The 18912-nt window shown below is 36.8% G+C and overlaps 1 protein-coding gene across 2 annotated transcripts in view; it reads right to left on the minus strand.

Moving 5' to 3' along the window:
* TPK1 (thiamin pyrophosphokinase 1) overlaps positions 1-18912 on the minus strand; it is a 358052-nt gene that overhangs the window by 175071 nt on the left and 164069 nt on the right. For both annotated transcript variants that reach the window (XM_068549611.1, XM_068549612.1), the window contains exons 5-6: positions 18232-18304; positions 359-454 (exon numbers count right to left, since the gene is read on the minus strand). In XM_068549611.1, the coding sequence (XP_068405712.1) occupies positions 359-454; positions 18232-18304 (169 nt within the window). The remainder of the gene's footprint in view (positions 1-358; positions 455-18231; positions 18305-18912) is intronic.

Genomic DNA, 18912 nt, shown 5'->3' on the forward strand with positions numbered 1-18912 from the left:
TAATATATAAACACACAAACACACACAGATCTTCAGAGCAACAACCAACCTGAGATAGAAAGCAGCTACTCCCTTTAGGCTGAGAATGAGCTGCCACTTTTGTTTGCTTTATACAAGGTCCACTTCACCCATTTTGGGACCTCATCACAGTAAGGTTCTGGAATCTGTGACCTCTGATTCAAGTGCACACGTTAATGTTTTGACAACTAAGTGCAGATTTATTCATATACTGAAAAAACCTGACAAGGGAATCCAGATAAGCAGCACAAAAGCAAATAATGATTTCAGATAAGTAAAGACAGGATTTTTCACATCCTTGGTATAAGACTCTTAACCACCAAATAGGCGCCTATCTTACCTGTAGGCCTTTTTCTTCTATCTTATTTCGGAGCACTTCAAGGCACTTGGTAAAGTCAGTATGGTATTGATCAGGAGTTGAAATAATTTCACATCCCTGTGTTAAATAAGATAAAAGGTAGGAATAAGTAATGATGTCAGCCTAGGAACAAGATCAAGAGCTATAAAAGTAAAGAGAAAGTATCAGACATATCCTGTCATGCCTGGATTATACCTTGATCATTAGAATCATTCTCATTATCTTTATTATTTCACATAACAGGACATCTCAGCAATGATGTTAGACTATCACAATAATGATCTGATTACGACAATCATTTTACCCAAAAAAGTACAGATTATACTACATTAATGGTCTTTAAAAATCACTGCTGTGGTGACATTCAAGATTAGCATAAGGACTCAGGCACAAGTATTATAAAAATACATTCACACTGAAATCACCTGAGATTAAACTATTTCTAAAAAACTTTGAGTTTCTTCGAGCAGACTTCCTAAGTTTACCCACACGACAGAAAAACTAATACTGAACTAATGATAAACTACATTTTAAGTAAAATCAAGTTAGACGTCCTATAAAATTCCTTTACAGCACCCTTTTATCCTCATGTAAAAAGAAGCAGGAAGAGAGATGCCTGTGTAAATATGTCTCTTGGATTACCTTCTGGACATAATGAAGTGAATTTATAAGTTCTTTGCCTTTTCTACAACAGATAACTAGTGAAAAACACTGAAAAATATTTATAAATATAGTGCCACAAAAGTGCCAGCTTGTTGGCACTAGTGAACTGAGGTGGTGCAAGAAACGATATTTTTGAAATGACACCTTTCTCTCCAATGTCTTACAGAAGCAAAGGTATGTAAAACCAGAGCACGAGGGGACTTCTGACTTCTTAATTCAGGAATAAAACAATGCAAGGTCTCTGACAAACAGGCGAGTAAGTGAAAGTTAAATATAATCTAGTATATTAAGTTGCCATTCGAAGAGTTTTCAAGGATGAGAGAAAGCAAATTAACTAAATTAACCAACGGAGCAAATTAACCAAAGTGGAACAAATCGCGCGCGCACGCACATGCGCGCATGAGCGCACACACGCACGCACACACACACACACACACACACACACACACACACACACAGGCAAAAATTCATGTCTGGCAAATCCTTGCCTATAGCTTTGGGATCACAGGATCTTCGGGCAAGAGAAGACTCACTGCTCCTTGAGTACAGGGAAACTGACCACGGCATTCCAGTTGCTAAGACAATACCAGCACATACCAAGCAGTCTACAGAAGTTTGATGGATAGATAAATGATGGATGGATTAAAACCATTTCTCTCCTCATGGGACTAATGGTACGTTTCTCTGAAATATTAATGTGGATAAATCAGACTATGAGTCTGACTCAGAAAAGCAACAATGACATTATTTTTTCAGGCATTATGCTACCTGCTGCCATTAGGAAACTATGTAACACTTATTTTAAAGTATGATTAATACAGATTCTTAAAATGGTGACAAATATTAGTGCTTCATATGCAATTACATAAACTAAAATGCAACAATACATTAATGTTAACAAAGTGAACATCCAATCAGGTAAAGTGAAATACAAATGTACCACTGAGGCTTAACAAATACAGCAGTATAAAGTACTACATAAATAATTCACAGTTTTTAATGAGTCATTATTTCTCAATAGAAAGAAAAATGACAAGGAAACAAACTGATATCAGGAACTTAGTAAAATTTAGCAAAAAACAGTTTTCAGAACATGCCCTGGAATGGTAATAGTTCAAGTTAATTTCCAATAGTGCCGGCATCTATAGTTATAGCAAACACAAAAATATATGCTCATAATATATGATCCTAACCTCAGTAAAATCACAAGTCATCTAAAAAGCAAAGGCTTATGTTCAGTGTGGTATATTTTAAAAAGAAAAAAGGTTCAAGTAAGGGTTATAGTAAATACTCAGATTAACCAAATAATTTTATTATTAGATTAGTTAACCAAATAATTTTATTATTATTCGAATTATTAATAGTCTACCTTATGAATATTACAATATTTTATTAATTACCAAATAATTGTATTATTACATCTACCTTATGACTATTAAAACATTAGCTTTAAGCTGTAAGCTCCATGAAGGTTCCCACAATGTCCCTTTGTTCATTATTGCATCTGCATACAAGAATCCCACACAGGACACGGCAAGTAGTAAGCATTCAATAATGAATAAAGTCATTTATAAAAGCCAGAGATAAATTACCACTCTAGACCAGGCATCAGCGAAGTTTTTCTGTAAAGGGCCAGACAGTAATTCTTTTAGGCTTTGCAGGCCAAAGGGCCTCTGTCCCAACTACTCAGCTCTCCCTTTGTATCATGGAAACATCTACAGACAAAAAAAAAATGAGTAGGAATGGCTGTGTTCCAAAAAAACTGAAATGTGAATTTCACGTAATTTTCACGTTATGAAATATTATTATTCTTTTGATTTTTTTCCAACCATTTAATACTGTAAAAACCATTCTTAGGTTGCCAGCTATACAAAAGCAGACAGCGGACGAGATTTGGCCTGTGGGCTGTAGTTTATCAACCAATCACCATTCCAAGCCCACAAATAGTTTTTGTGATTTTAACCGCCAAACTCTGTACATGTTTGAGGAATTTAATATGAGGGAAAAGTTTCAGGCCTTTAAAAAAATCTCTGCGAACTCCGTTTTCCTTATCTGTAATGGACCTAGCATGCAAACTAACAGTGCAGTTGAGATGCCCTGTATAATGCCCAGAAAGCAATGGGCACAGAGATGAACACAAAGCAAATTCTCACCTCAGCACTTCCGAACAATCTCTAGAAACATAGATGCTACAGTCACACCACCTCGCATCAAAGATCACTAGAGTAAGCAAAATATTGCTAATATCCCCCATAGAACTTTGTGTGGAGGCTTATAAAACGATTTTTGAATTCACTGACAACTTCTAAGAAATCATTACAAGACAATGAGCATCATTAATCAACCTAATTTCAAAAGATCAATGCAAAAGCCATTAGACTGTCATTCTCAATTAATTTTACTGTTTGCCAATAATTCAACTAAAATAGGTTAATGAGTTTTTACATTTAACACACGTAAAACCTATCAGGTTATATTATGCTGACTCCTTTAAAACTCCTTAATTGGAAAGGAAACAAATCCTTTGGGAAAAAAATTATAACAACATATCAGTTGTTATTTCATGCACTCTATCCAGAGAGAGACTTGGCCTCCTTAAAACAAGAGGCAAGTCCAGTGAAAGCATTCCCAAACTTGCTATTAGCTTATTCATTTTAGGATAAGTCATTTAGTGCCTATCCATCTAGCCAGGACAAGAAAGGACTTGTGAAAATTATCCTGCAAAAATTTTATGGGGCTCTGAGACTTCTACTGTAACTTTACAGACTGTGTTTATAAGGTTAAGAGTTTAGAAGTGTTATTTCCTTTTAGGTACCATGCACACCAATTCTGAACATTTATGTGGAGTGACTTGCATATAGTTTCTCACCTAGCAGAATTAAATACAATATGTCTGTAGCTACAAAATCTAAAATGCTTTTCAACAAACAGATTATTTTCCTAACAACATATAACTTAATTTTCTGAAAAATCAGATAACCTCAAAAGTATCTTAAAATTAGAATCTTAAAATTGTGATCTGTTGATAATTAACTACCTTCCTCACTAAATCAATAATGATAATGATAATAAAAAGTAACATTTGAGTACACATCTTGTTATATGAGATATGAGTCACTTTATATGAATTATGTTCTTGAATCTCTAAGGCAACCTTACAAGGTAAATGTAATTATCACATTTTAAGATGCGTAAACTGAAGTTTAGAGAGATTAAATAACCTGCCCAAAGTCACACAGCTGATTTAGGACATAGTATGTCATCTGAAGCCCATACTCGTAAACTACCATGCTTTGTACTCAACCCAGCTTAATTAAACTTTGGGTATTTTGGAAGGTTTAAGCAGAAAAACACCTTTATATTTATACTGAACCTTTATTTAGTTGCTTTTCTCCCGTTTTAAATACTTGAAAATCCTTTAGCTTTTAGACAGACATGACCCCTGCGTGACTCCATGCTGATTCGGTTGTAGCCCAAGGCTTGGGACCCTCAGAGCACCCACAGACATCTGAAATGGTCAGTGAGTGCTTAGCTATCCTTCTCATCCCTTTTTTCTGCTTTCCCAACTCATTATATTGTCACTATATTTATCATTTATATTCATGACATAATTCACTTTTTTTGGCTATTGAACATACTGTTCTGATCAATATCTCTGTATAGAAGTGTTTATTTCTGGTTATTTTCTTAGAATTGAATTCTTAAAATGAAATTACTGGGGAAATTATAAGAACATTTTTTTATAACCCTTGGTAGATGTTGCCAGAGTTTCCTGCCTTTCCAGGCAGGCTGTAAATATGAATATTCCTACTGGTGTATGAGGGTGAAAAAAAATTTCTTCTTTTAAAATATAAGTAACAGTAGGAAAGATAATTCATCATGAATTTCTTGCTGTGAATTAACTTACTTGCCATACTTCCTTCTTAATCACAAACAGATCAATTTCATTAAGGAAAAGATGACTTTCATTGGAGAGGAAGGGAAAAGAAAGTTAAGATAATTTTGGAGTGTGAAGCAGGGTTGAGACTGGAAGTGGTTCACCCAACGGAGGACTAAGGAGTTAAAGGACAGTATGAAAGAAACGGACACTTCTGAGAGGGGAAACAGGTGTCAATCAAGGGTAAAGAAAAGGAGGCAAGAAGATGTCAAAGACCACCTTTCAAGTTGGCTCTGAAAAGAGGAAATACAATTTATTATCCCATCACATTAGAAGATTGATACTTTTTTTAAAAATAAGCAATGATAATAAGAGCTTTATGGGGGTCTTAAAATTCTAGCTCCCACACACTTTATTTTCCCCTATCCACTGCTGAAGTACCCTTTCTTCCTGTATGTTAGTATACATTTAAAAATATTTAGGGAGATATACTCAAGAGTCTTAAAAAAATTGAATACATTACACTTTTAATAATGAGGTTCCATAATCTTTTATTAAACTGAATTGACCGGAACTCTGTAATAAGAAACTGCCTGCCAGATTAAGAGCACAGCAGGCATAAAGCAAAATGACATACTCTGAATAATCAAAGATAGAGATCTAAAATTAGCCCAAACTTGTTCTCAAATTTGCTAAGAAGGAGAATAGTTACATAAAGCCGATTGAAATCTAAATGATCTATGTTCCTTGACACAGGTATGAAAATTGTCTTTTTACTCTGTAGAGATGTAATCACAAAGTAACTAACCATTTCCCACTTTCCTCTTTATTGTATAAAGCATACTATGGTAGATTACTACCTCAGTTTTATTTACCAGACTTCTAAAAACATTTCTACTTTTCAAACTAAAAAGTTTTCTTTAAATTATCAAATGACAGCTGACGAGTAACAATTTCTTCAGCAAGCATGTCACATGATTAAACTCTTAAATATTCTAAGTAACAAGTTGCCTAATATAATCCAGTGTTTTCTTTCTGTTTTTCTAGACCGTGTATAAAAGAAGAGAACAAACGTAATTTAACCTTGTAGCAATTCTCCATTCAATCCCAAACATAAAGAGACATTCTAATCTGCTATAATCTTCACTGCCCTGGGTGTTGTAAAATAACCTTTCCTTTCAACACGGCATTGAACGAAAACTTTAAACGTTTGAAACAAGAAAGTCACCACTTCCATTAACAGAAGTCAAAAGTTATTTTAAAACAACACAGGGTCTCAAAATGATGGCTTCCTTCCTAAAAGCAGAGCCAGAGTTCCCAGTGGAACAGGGTGTCCAAAAGACTTCACACAGCAGGCTCAAGAATGCTTTTGTAAAGCCTGCTTGCATGGTTGGCCTTTGGACTAACACCTGGAGGACCTGAATGGTAAACAGTTCCCTACACTGATAAACAACTTTCCCCAACAGTGGCTCACTGTGCCTAAATTATTTGTACAAACAATGTGGTTTATGGTAAGCACCTGGCTTTCTTTTTGCCCCCAGTAAAATTTTGGGCATTGCCTCTCGAATGAGCTTCCCTGGTGACAACACATCACACTTGTTACAATTTGATTAAGCACATCCTACCTGACTCCACTGGGAAAGGGCTCTTGCAACTGGTGACTCAATTCCTCCAGAATTTTCCTTTGCTGATTCGGCTTCCTATACTCACAGCTGAGATTTATGACAGCGAGAGGCTGACTATATGAGGAGTCCTCTAGTGAATTACAGAACGGGGAGGTGGTCTTGGGAACCCTCAAAACAAAGAGCTACAGAGATTCTTCCTCTACTAAGATGCTTGTATAAGCTTCTATTTTATAATACTCCTCTAAGTATCTAGACGCAGAGATCTGGTCTTGTCCAGGTGCCATTCCTTCACACCCACTACAAATATGCCAAGGATGGACTTGGCCTCCATCAGCGCTCCCTGCCAACTCTCCCCAGAAGAGCAAGGATGTGGTGGGGTAGGAGTGGGGGCACTGAAGGTAAGCGTGGTGGAGCTTATTGTTCAATTACTCAGAACTAAGCAGGACCTGAAAAGGAAAACTGAATGCTCACAAAGAAAAGGAGGCCACAGGATTTCCTCAGCATGTGAAACTGATCGTCACTTTACTTTAAGAAAACTCCCTCCTTTCAACTAGAGGATTATGGCATAATGGCTAGAAAAGAGCACGGATTCTGGGGCCAGAATGCCTGTTTGGAGCCTACTTAAACCATTTCCTAGTTGTGTAAGCTTGGGCAAGTTACTCAACCTCTTTGTGCTTCCATACTCATCTGTAAAATGTAGGTGACAGTTCCAACCTAATAAAATTTGATGCAAGGATTAAATGAATTTATAAATGAAAGTACATATAAAAGTGTCTGTCATATTGTGAGCACGTTAAAGTAACTGTCAGCTATTACTCTTTTCAAGGTTATATTGATAATTTCTCTCATCAATTTTTAAAAGTAGAGAAAACCTGAAATAGTACAACAAACTTATAAGCATCCAAATACACTTTAGCCTGTTGGAAACCAATATACTACTTTAACTGTTAGTGGGTAAAGGGTAGTTTTTCAATGGTGAAACTCACTTGAGAAGCCATAACACTAAGATAAACAAAATTAAAATTTTGGCAGACTTACTTAGAATGATACTGCACATGGTGAATTTCCAAGAGGGACATAGAGAATGTCAAATTTCACAAACTCATTTGATCACAGAAATCTTTTTTATACCAAGTTATCATGTGGCACTTGGTATAAATCTTTTTTATACCAAGTATCTAAAAGAAGGATTAGACACCTGAGTCATATAAACTTTCATGAGAACCTACTAATTCCTAGGGATCCCAGAAGGAATGACCAAGACTTCAGGTTGCAGGAGATCACATATTACATATTAATAGGGAGAAGGAGGAAAATTATGATAACATTGTTTCGATCAAGCTCTGCAAGAAAAGAACAAAGGAAGGAATACCCAACAGCTACAGGTGGGGAACCCTGGGGGAAGATTGATGAGTAGGGGGTTCCATGATCCAGATGAATGAGGGAAGAGAAACAGTCACAGAGGCCCCAGAGATCACAGAGTTAGAGAAGAGACAGGCTGGGCTGGCCCAGGAGTCACATGTGAGGCACTCTGGAGGGCTTAAAAATTTAAAGGGCATAGGCTCCCCCTTTTTAAATGCCTTAAGTATGTTACACAAATTCAAACAAGACAGGCTTTGAAAAATATAGACAATTTGAAAGGACTATGATTGAGGCAAGCCTAAGAATGAAGGTGTATTCAAGAGACAGTTTCACATAATGTCCCCTGCTTGTCTCATCATTCCCTTGCTGAGATGCTAAAAGGGTAAGCCTACCAAAGTGAAGAACCTGTCACTCAGCTGTCAATGGAAACTGCCTGTCTATAATTCCCTTCACAAAGCCTTTATAGCCCAGCATATGTTAGTCTTGATGCTTAAGCCTAAGAATTTACTATTCTCGGGGGGTGGGGGGGTGGGGGGGGTGGTGTGTGTGTGTGTGTGTGTGTGTGTGTGTGTTTCACTTAAAAAAGTATACCAATAAATGGAGCTGAGCTTTATATATTCATACAATTTCCTCTGTTTGGCATAAGAGTCAAACTTGCTAATATTTTATAATTTCTCACAGTCCTGTTTGCCATTTTCTCTAAATTAATTAATTTTACCATGTCTAAAAGTTGTTGGCATGTGGCTGGCTGGAACTGGGAAAGAGACACAGCTAAGAGAAAATAACAAGATACATGAGATTAGGTAGAGCCACACAGATGTTTTTAACTGAAGATTAAAAACATCTGTGGAGACTGTTAAATTTAAATAGAATTGAACCCAAGGCACTGTCAAACTCACAAGGATACTATAATTAATTTTGATTACGAATCAAATCTAGGTTCATAAATTGTACACTTATGGAAATAAAATGATTAGAAATCATTTTAAAAGCAATGTTAGTGAGGATAGTTATTAAAAAGCTTTTCAGTTAACAACTTTACAGAGTAAAACAAAATACTAACACTTTACATTAAAATAGTTCTTTTAGCACTTCGAGAGGTCTCTCACATGTACAACATTATGTGACCATTATTACAAATATATGAAAAAGCCAGGGCTATATAACATAATTTAATTTGTATGCCTTGGTAAGACATCCATATATGCAAACTAACAACTCAAAAAATAATCTGCATAGTTAGTTCATGAAAACATTATCGCTTCATTTATAAAAACTTAAAAACTAAAAGGCACACTACTGATAGCCAAGACTAAGTATTAAGTTATTTGACATCTCTGCCTAAGTAATATACCTACCTATACCTCCCACCCACACTATTTGAGAATCAGTGTCTTTGCCTTTAAATTGGAATTAAAACACAAGCATTTCCTGCTTAACATCAGTAGTCCATTTAAGAAAAATCAGACATCCTATTCAAATGTCAGCCAAAAGCCCGTTTCCCATTATTTTGACTGGGAAAAAATATATTCAAACCCAAATACTCAGTCTCCTAAAATGTAACTGAAACACATTTATAGAAGCAACAGACATTATGATGAAGTGTAAAATGATGAGAAATTTTCTGCTATTAGATATAACATTTATGGCATCTTATATTTAACAAAAGGAGTACAGGTTAAAAAAGTTTAGACAGGGCTTCCCCGGTGGTACAGTGGTTAAGAATCTGCCTGCCAATTCAGGAGACACAGGTTTGAGCCCTGGTCCGGGAAGATCCCACGTGCCATGGAGCAACAAAGCCCGCGTGCCACAGCTACTGAAGCCCACACACCTAGAGCCCGTTCTCCACAATAAGAGAAGCCACCACAATGAGAAGCCCACGCACCGCAATGAAGAGTAGCCCCTGCTCTCTGCAACTAGAGAAAACCCACGTGCAACAACGAAGACCCAACACAGCCAAAAATAAATAAAATAAATTAAAAAAAAAAAAAGTTTAGACAGACTACCCTTGCCCATTGACTGAGTCTGCAGAAATGTGGGTATGGTCATGCCACTGTTAGATGACAATAGGAAAATATCATCAAGAAACAATGATTTAATAAAAGATATTCTTTAATAACTCATGTTATTTCCCAAAAATAAAAAAAATCTTATCTTTCCCACTTCTGAAAAAGATACAATGAAAGAACAAGGAGACAATAGTCTGCCTGGATCTCTGTCTCCACTCCTGCAGTTTACAGTGCTGTAGAATTACCAGCTGGCCTAGAATAATCTTGTTATGTCTCTAATAGAAAATTAGTGGCCTAGCATCAACTCAACGTTACTGCAAGTCTCACTCATCATTTATACTGGAGTTCACTGTATCTCTTCAACCAAGTCTTATCTTTGTAACCGCAGAGCTAACAGGGTCTTTGGCCCACACCATGTTCCAATACTCTTGACCATCGTTAGGATACCATACCGTGTTCTTCCAGGATCTGGAAGAATTCACAGAGAAGATAATATCAGAACTAAGATCTAGAGGCCTATTCCTGACTTATGACGAGGGTAGTTTTCGCCACCCTGTCAAGAACATGGCCTTGTGTTGATGGCATCAGTTTTCGGAATGCCAAAAGACTCACTTTTGTCATAGCACAAAGACGACATTCTTAATACTTAACAGCCTACCCATGCCCTTGCTATCTTTCTGTTACCAAATCACCTTGGTTCTTCAATGTTCTATCTTGGCTCAATGCCATGTCCTATAAATAGATTTTATGTAATGTAATAATTTACCAGTTTGTTTGGTCATTCTTGGTCTGGCCCAACTACTGCAGTTCTACTCTTGCCACCCCAGAAATGTGGGTGAAAGGGAGTGACATGATGAAAATGTGAAGGGAGAGTGTTTGGTTCTCACACTGACCATTATCACATTGCTGGTGATACTGGCATTCATTCCCAGGGATGCTAAATACCTCATGCAAAAAACAACTGTCCTGTCCAACAGACCAAAGATGTAATCTGTTTGAGAGCAGCAGTAGTAACTGAGTCCCAGTTTTAATAAAAAATTTTTATAGAAAACATGGACATTGATACAAGAGCTGTCTCTAACTAGTTCTACCATTTTCCTTAAGTCATTTAAGCTTTTATGGGCCTCAGTTTCCACATCATAAAATTGGGCTTAATAACACTGTTTAATTTTTATAATATTTTAAATTATTTTACATTTTTATCAGTATATTTACAACATATTGCTATCTTATATCCTAACACATCTACATTTATGGAAAAACCTGTTTTTCGGTGACTTTCTAAGGCATTAATTAAATACTGCAACTAATTCCTTAACCTCCTAAGCATAAGGAAGCATGCTTTAAAACCACCTTCCTATGTCCAGTAAAAACCCCAAAGACTATATACAAGAGTAAAAGACTATCAGAAGTTACATGAGATATTACAGTTTCTTCAAAGGTCTCAGGAAACTGAAACACATGTGGGCATGACTGACAGAATAACTAAAAAGACTGAAATAGGTGATTTTAACGTTGAATCAAGGAAGCACTGACTGACTCAGAAAGTGAAAAATATAAAGGAAAATAAAATATCAAGGAGAAAATCTGTAAGAGACATTCCTCATTCTGAGTTAATATTAGTGAACCAGGCAGAGACGAACTAAGACAAATGGGCAAAAGGCAAAAGATGTCACAGCTATCTGAAAAGGAGGCTTTATGGAATAAATTAAGAATGGCATACCACCAGTAAAATGCACAACCTGGAAGAAATGGACAAATTCTTAGAAAAGCACAACCTTCTGAGACTGAACCAAGAAGAAACAGAAAATATAAACAGACCAATCACAAGCACTGAAATTGAGATTGGGATTAAAAATCTTCCAACAAACAAAAGCCCAGGACCAGATGGCTTCACAGGCGAATTCTATCAAACATTTAGAGAAGAGCTAACACCTATCCTTCTCAAACTCTTCCAAAATATAGCAGAGGGACAAACACTCCCAAACTCATTCAACGAGGCCACCAAAACCCTGATACCAAAACCAGACAAAGAGGTCACAAAGAAAGAAAACTACAGGCCAATATCACTGATGAACAGAGATGCAAAAATCCTGAACAAAATACTAGCAAACAGAATCCAACAGCACATTAAAAGGATCATACACCATGATCAAGTGGGGTTTATCCCAGGAATGCAAGGATTCTTCAATATACGCAAATCAATCAATGTGATAAACCATATTAACAAACTGAAGGAGAAAAACCGTATGATCATCTCAACAGATGCAGAGAAAGCTTTTGACAAAATTCAACACGCATTTATGATAAAAACCCTGCAGAAATCAGGCACAGAGGGAACTTACCTCAATATAATAAAGGCCATATATGACAAACCCACAGCCAACATCGTCCTCAATGGTGAAAAACGGAAACCATTTCCACTAAGATCAGGAACAAGATAAGGTTTCCCACTCTCACCACTATTATTCAACATAGTTTTGGAAGTTTTAGCCACAGCAATCAGAGAAGAAAAAGAAATAAAAGGAATCCAAACTGGAAAAGAAGAAGTAAAGCTGTCACTGTTTGCAGATGACATGATACTATACATAGAGAATCCTAAAACTGCCACCAGAAAACTGCTAGAGCTAATTAATGAATATGGTAGAGTTGCAGGATACAAAATTAATGCACAGAAATCTCTTGCATTCCTATACACTAATGATGAAAAATCTGAAAGAGAAATTAAGGAAACACTCCCATTTACCAATGCAACAAAAAGAATAAAATGCCTAGGAATAAACCTACCTAAGGAGACAAAAGACCTGTATGCAGAAAACTATAAGACACTGATGAAAGAAATTAAAGATGATACAAACAGATGGAGAGATAGACCATGTTCTTGGATTGGAAGAATCAACATTGTGAAAATGACTATACTACCCAAAGTAATCTATAGATTCAATGCAATCCCTATCAAACTACCAATGGCATTTTCCACACAACTAGAACAAAAAATTTCACAATCTGTATGGAAACACAAAAGACCCTGAATAGCCAAAGCAATCTTGAGAAAGAAAAACAGAGCTGGAGGAATCAGGCTCCCGGACTTCAGACTGTACTACAAAGCTACAGTCATCAAGACAGTATGGTACTGGCACAAAAACAGAAATATAGATCAATGGAACAGGATAGAAAGCCCAGAGATAAACCCACGCACATATGGTCACCTTATCTTTGATAAAGGAGGCAGAATATACAATGCAGAAAAGACAGCCTCTTCAATAAGTGGTGCTGGGGAAACTGGACAGCTACCCGTAAAAGAATGAAATGAGAACACTCCCTAACACCATACACAAAAATAAACTCAACATGGATTAAAGACCTAAATGTAAGGCCAGACACTATAAAACTCTTAGAGGAAAACATAGGCAGAACACTCCATGACATAAATCACAGCAAGATCCTTTTTGACCCACCTCCTAGAGAAATGGAAACAAAAACAAAAATAAACAAATGGGACCTATGAAACTTAAAAGCTTTTGCACAGCAAAGGAAACCATAAACTAGATGAAAACACAACCCTCAGGATGGGAGAAAATATTTGCAAACGATTAATCTCCAAAAGGTTAAAAGGAGATTAATGCCCAAAAGGACTAAGGATTAATCTCCAAAGTTTACAAGCAGCTCATGCAGCTCAATATCAAAAAAACAAATACCCTAATCCAAAAATGGGCCAAAGACCTAAATAGACATTTCTCCAAAGAAGATATACAGATTGCCAACAAACACATGAAAGGATGCTCAACTTCACTGATCATTAGAGAAATGCAAATCAAAACTACAGTGAGGTTATCACCTCACACTGGTCAGAATGGCCATCATCAAGAAATCTACAAACAGTAAATGCTGGAGAGGGGATGGAGAAAAGGGAACCCTCTTGCACTGTTGGTGCAAATGTAAATTGATACAGCCACTATGGAGAACAGTATGGAGGTTCCTTAAAAAACTAAAAATAGAACTACCATACGACCCAGCAATCCTACTACTGGGCATATACCCTGAGAAAACCATAATTCAAAAAGAGTCATGTACCACAATGTTCATTGCAGCTCTATTTTACAATAGCCAGGACATGGAAGCAACCTAAGTGTCCACTGACATATGAATGGATAAAGAAGATGTGGCACATATAGACAATAGAATATTACTCAGCCATAAAAAGAAACGAAATTGAGTTATTTGTAGTGAGGGGATGGACCTAGAGTCTATCATACAGAGTGAAGTAAGTCAGAAAGAGAAAAACAAATACCATATGCTAACACATATATATGGAATCTAAAAAAAAAATGGTTCTGAAGAACCTAGGGGCAGGACAGGAATAAAGACGCAGACATGGAGAATGGACTTGAGGACACGGGGAGGGGGAAGGGTAAGCTGTGACAAAGTGAGAGAGTGGCATGGACATATATACACTACCAAACGTAAAACAGATAGCTAGTGGGAAGCAGCCGCATAGCACAGGGAGATCAGCTCGGTGCTTTGTGACCACCTAGAGGGGTGGGATAGGGAGGGTGGGAGCGAGATGCACGAGGGAGGAGATATGGGGATATATGTATATGTATAGCTGATTCACTTTGTTATAAAGCAGAAATTAACATACCATTGTAAAGCAGTTATACTCCAATAAAGATGTTAAAAAATTAAATATTTAAAAATTTAAAAAATATACTTCTTTATAAGTTAAGAAGAATAAATAACATTGAAAATATTAAATATTTTAAAAATTAAGTCAATGTATAAAAGTCATAAAATAAACTATTTCTTGTTAAAAAAAAAAAAGAATGGCAGACCATGTGCATCAGGGAAGTCGATCACAAGTAGTTGGACTATCACTACATATAATCAATGGTTATTGTATCTTTATGTTTAATATTAAAACAGGTTACAGGGAGCTATCAGCATGGAAAAATACATTGGTAGTTACAAGTCACACTGTCCTTCAATTGAAATTTCAAATTACATCTTTGGCATGGATCCAATGGTACATCACTGCTCTCTAACATATGCAGTTTTCAAACTGCTGCACGTTAACTAACAAGAGGTATAAATTGTATATCTTGGTTCATATCCTGTGGACCATATGGAATTAAGTGGTAGACCAGAGCTTGCCCCCCTTCTTGTCCAAAACCCAAAGGAATAAATAATGAAGGGCTATAGACATAAAGACTAGTGATTAGGTGGTTGGTATGTAACCTAACTTGAAGCAGGTTATGCATATAGAGACCTAATCGAAGAAAAATCGCTAATGGCTATGTTTTCTTCTTTCCTCTTACATATTACTAATTAAAGACCAAGAGCTCATTATGATGATATTAAAACATCTTTCTCATTGCCTAACAATCCAGTTTTATCAGTACCAGGTCAGACAGTTTGGTAGCCAGCCTCCACATGGTTACCAATGATCCCTGCCTCCTGATACTGACACCCTTGTGTAGCCTGATCCCACACTGTACCAGGGTTGGTCTTTGCGACTAATTAACAACTGGCAGAAGAGACAGTAAGGTGATGTATCACTGACGAAATTAGGTTATGAAAAAGACCACTATTTCTGTCTTGGGCTGGCTCTCTTGCATACATGTTTTCTTTTCCCTCCCTCTTTCCCCGGAAAGCAGCCTGCCATGCTGTGAGCAGCCCAATGGCCAGGAACTGATATCTCCAACCAAGAGCCAGTAAGAAGTAACAGGCAGTAAAACCAACCAAGAACCACAGGAATAATCTTGGAAGAAATTTCTGTAGCCCCAGGGGTGCCTTGAGATGACGGAAAAACCAGGCTACATTATAACCTCATGAGAAACCTTGAGCCACTACCACCCTATTAACTGACTCTCATATTTCTTACCCGGAGACCCTGTGCAAGAGAAGAACTGTTTGCTGTTTTAAGCTGCTAAATTTTAGGACAATTTGTTACACAGTAATAACTAATGAATACAGATGGCAAGAACTAGGGTATATTCTGTTTAAAAGCTGACAAACCAACTACTTGATATTTCAGCATTTTCAGAAATTAAGCAGGCAAACCAAGTAAAAGTCACGTATAGTCATATAAACCTGGATTTTTCCTATAAGTCAGTGATATATCTATTGGGGGAAAAAAGTCGTATGAACCAATGTTGGCTACGAATCGACTTTATGATTTTAACAAAACTTTAGCATTTTAAATTTCTTCCTTATTTTACTTTCTTCAATAGAGCCTCAGTTTCAGCTTCATTGATGATCCAAACCAGGTGGGAAAAAAGTGTATTTTCCACTTTCAGTGGAAATAACCTCCTTTCATTTGTAACAGAGCAGCTTAAAGATTGCTTAAGGTGGAGATGATGGCTTATATGAATTGTGTGTAATGCTGCATTAACTTGTTGTCATTACCATCATTATTAAAACTGCAGCCAAACATTCGCCATGTGCTCTACAGGGCACATTAGCTTATACAAGACATCACTGATGCCCTCTAAGAACAGATCCAAAGAGTTCAAAAGCAGTGAGTTCTCATCGATACATGAAAAAAAAAAAAAACAACCTAGATTGTACTACATCAACTTAGAAGTACGCAATGTAGGAATTAGAAGATTCGGTTAATCTTATTTTTCAAACAAAACCTTAACAAATATAAGTTAGCTTTGGAGGTTAAAATCAAAAGTGAAGCAGGAAATATAAGGGAAATTCATCTAAAGGTATTAACTCAAAATCTTCCTTCACCCCTGAGCCATTCAGAAACAAAAAAAGCTGGCTTCCCATTCTTCCCTGCTATTTCCTCATCCCGTCAGATTGACACCTACAGTCTTGGCAAGCTGGCAGCGCTCAAGAGAGGGAGAGAACAGTCACGTCTGGCCAGATCTTCAACTGGTTTCTGAGTCTGTTTGTCCCTGCCTCTCCTGCTGTTTCTTCTGCCCCTGAAAATATGATTAATGTCTATGAATTTGCAAAACTCTGCACTGTAAGCAAGGCTGAGGGCTTTCTGTCCCAAGGAGGCTGAGGTATGGAGTTAATGAGAAGTGAGACTGCGGGGAATGAACAGAAACATGCCATTGTTAAAGTAATTGAGCATGAATATCAAACACTGACTTGGGAGCAGTCTTCATTTGCTGATGGAAAAGGCTGATCACCTGGTGGGTAGATGGGGTGTGCACAGATCTGCATTCACTGCTGGCCCCAGAATTTCCATCACAACAGCCTACACTTTATAACCTCGGTACCTTGTTTCCTCACCTAGATTCATGTTTCCCTTTTTTCTCTCTCTTTTCTTTTTCCTTTTCCCTTCTTTCCTTCTATCCTCCCCTGCCTCCCCCTCCCTCCTTCCTTCCTACAAAAGTTTTCCTCTTTCTTCTTTATGAATTTATCTCAGCCATCCCAGAGCCTTATAAAGAATTTAAAGTTTCTTTCAATAACTGCTGTTTCTTTAAAAAATGCACAATTTACTAATGCCAGTTCAGAATAACAGATGATGGTGTTGTGGCTAGAAGAACTGCTGAGGCTATAATTTTCATTTTAATAACCCTGCATTGTCCTCTAAAGCCAGTGAAAGCTTGAATTATTAATTAGTATAAGACACTCCTCTGTGTCTTTTATCATTCGCAATTAGATCATTTGCATGTTCTTAAGTGGCAAGGATCTTTGGAAGATTTGCACAATAGTGACAAAATGAACACCTTAATAAGTTGTACATTATTATTAATTTCAAGTTGTAATGAATAGTGTTATTCAGAACAGAGTAGTTCTGTTCTGAATAACACTATTATTTTAGTAATAGTTTCAAGAAAACTAATATTAAAAAAAATAACTTTGGTTCTAAAATTCTAGGCACACACAATTAGGGATTTTTATAAAAATTCATTTACAAAGATGTTTTTCATTTACAATAAAATGGACAACATTTAAATGTACATCAATTGGGAATTGATTAAGTAAAATACAATACATTCATTAAATGAAATTTAAAATGATGTGTGAAAAATACATAATTAATGAGGATGTAGACAATATAGTATATTTTTAATGAGGCATAAAAACTATAAACTCATTTAAAATATACACGCTTAAAAGACTAAGCATTAATGTTTAACTGATGGTCATAGAAATTCTAAGATCGTGTTCCCACTTGTCATTTTCTAAATTTCCATTTGAATGTGTATGACAATTGCTAGAAAAATACTTCTTAAGTAACAAAGTAACCAAACAATGAGTTTCTCAATCCCTACACATACACCCAGAAAACCAGGGAAAAAACATAGGAAAAGCAATCAAATGAGAAAGACCTTAAATATAGAAGTGTTAATGGTTTACCTTAATAGCGTAGTATTCTCTAACTTCAGGCCTAATAGAATCAAAGTCTCCACTGATGAATTCAGGCAGAAAGCTGAAAGAAAGAGTTCCAAGTAAGTCAACTATTAAAGGCTACTTAGTTGCTAACCTTTAAAACTATGATTATAAGGACCAGAGAGAGAGCTAATGTACTCAAAAGGAAAAAGAAACAGAGCCTATTTTCAGAGTGAATGGGATGTTATGTCTTATACGCTTAGTTTCCATACAGTATGATTGAGGGCAACTCCACATATCCAACTAATGCGTCAACTTAGTCTCACTATCAGTCAATATTTATCTTGCTTAAAAAAACATATAAAGGGGCTTCCCTGGTGTCGCAGTGGTTAAGAATCTGCCTGCCAATGCAGGGGACATGGGTTCGAGCCCTGGTCCGGGAAGATCCCACATGCCGTGGAGCAACTAAGCCCATGCGCCACAATTACTGAGCCTGCGCTCTAGAGCCCGCGAGCCACAACTACTGAGCCCGCGCGCCTAGAGCCCGTGCTCCGCAACAAGAAAAGCCACCGCAATGAGAAGCCCGCACACCGCAACGAAGAGTAGCCCCGCTCGCCGCAGCTAGAGAAAGCCTGCACTCAGCAATGAAGACCCAGCACAGCCAAAGATAGATAGATAGATAGATAAATAAATAAATTTATTTTAAAA

Source organism: Eschrichtius robustus, chromosome 8 (assembly GCF_028021215.1).
Source record: "Eschrichtius robustus isolate mEscRob2 chromosome 8, mEscRob2.pri, whole genome shotgun sequence".
Lineage (NCBI taxonomy): Eukaryota > Metazoa > Chordata > Mammalia > Artiodactyla > Eschrichtiidae > Eschrichtius > Eschrichtius robustus.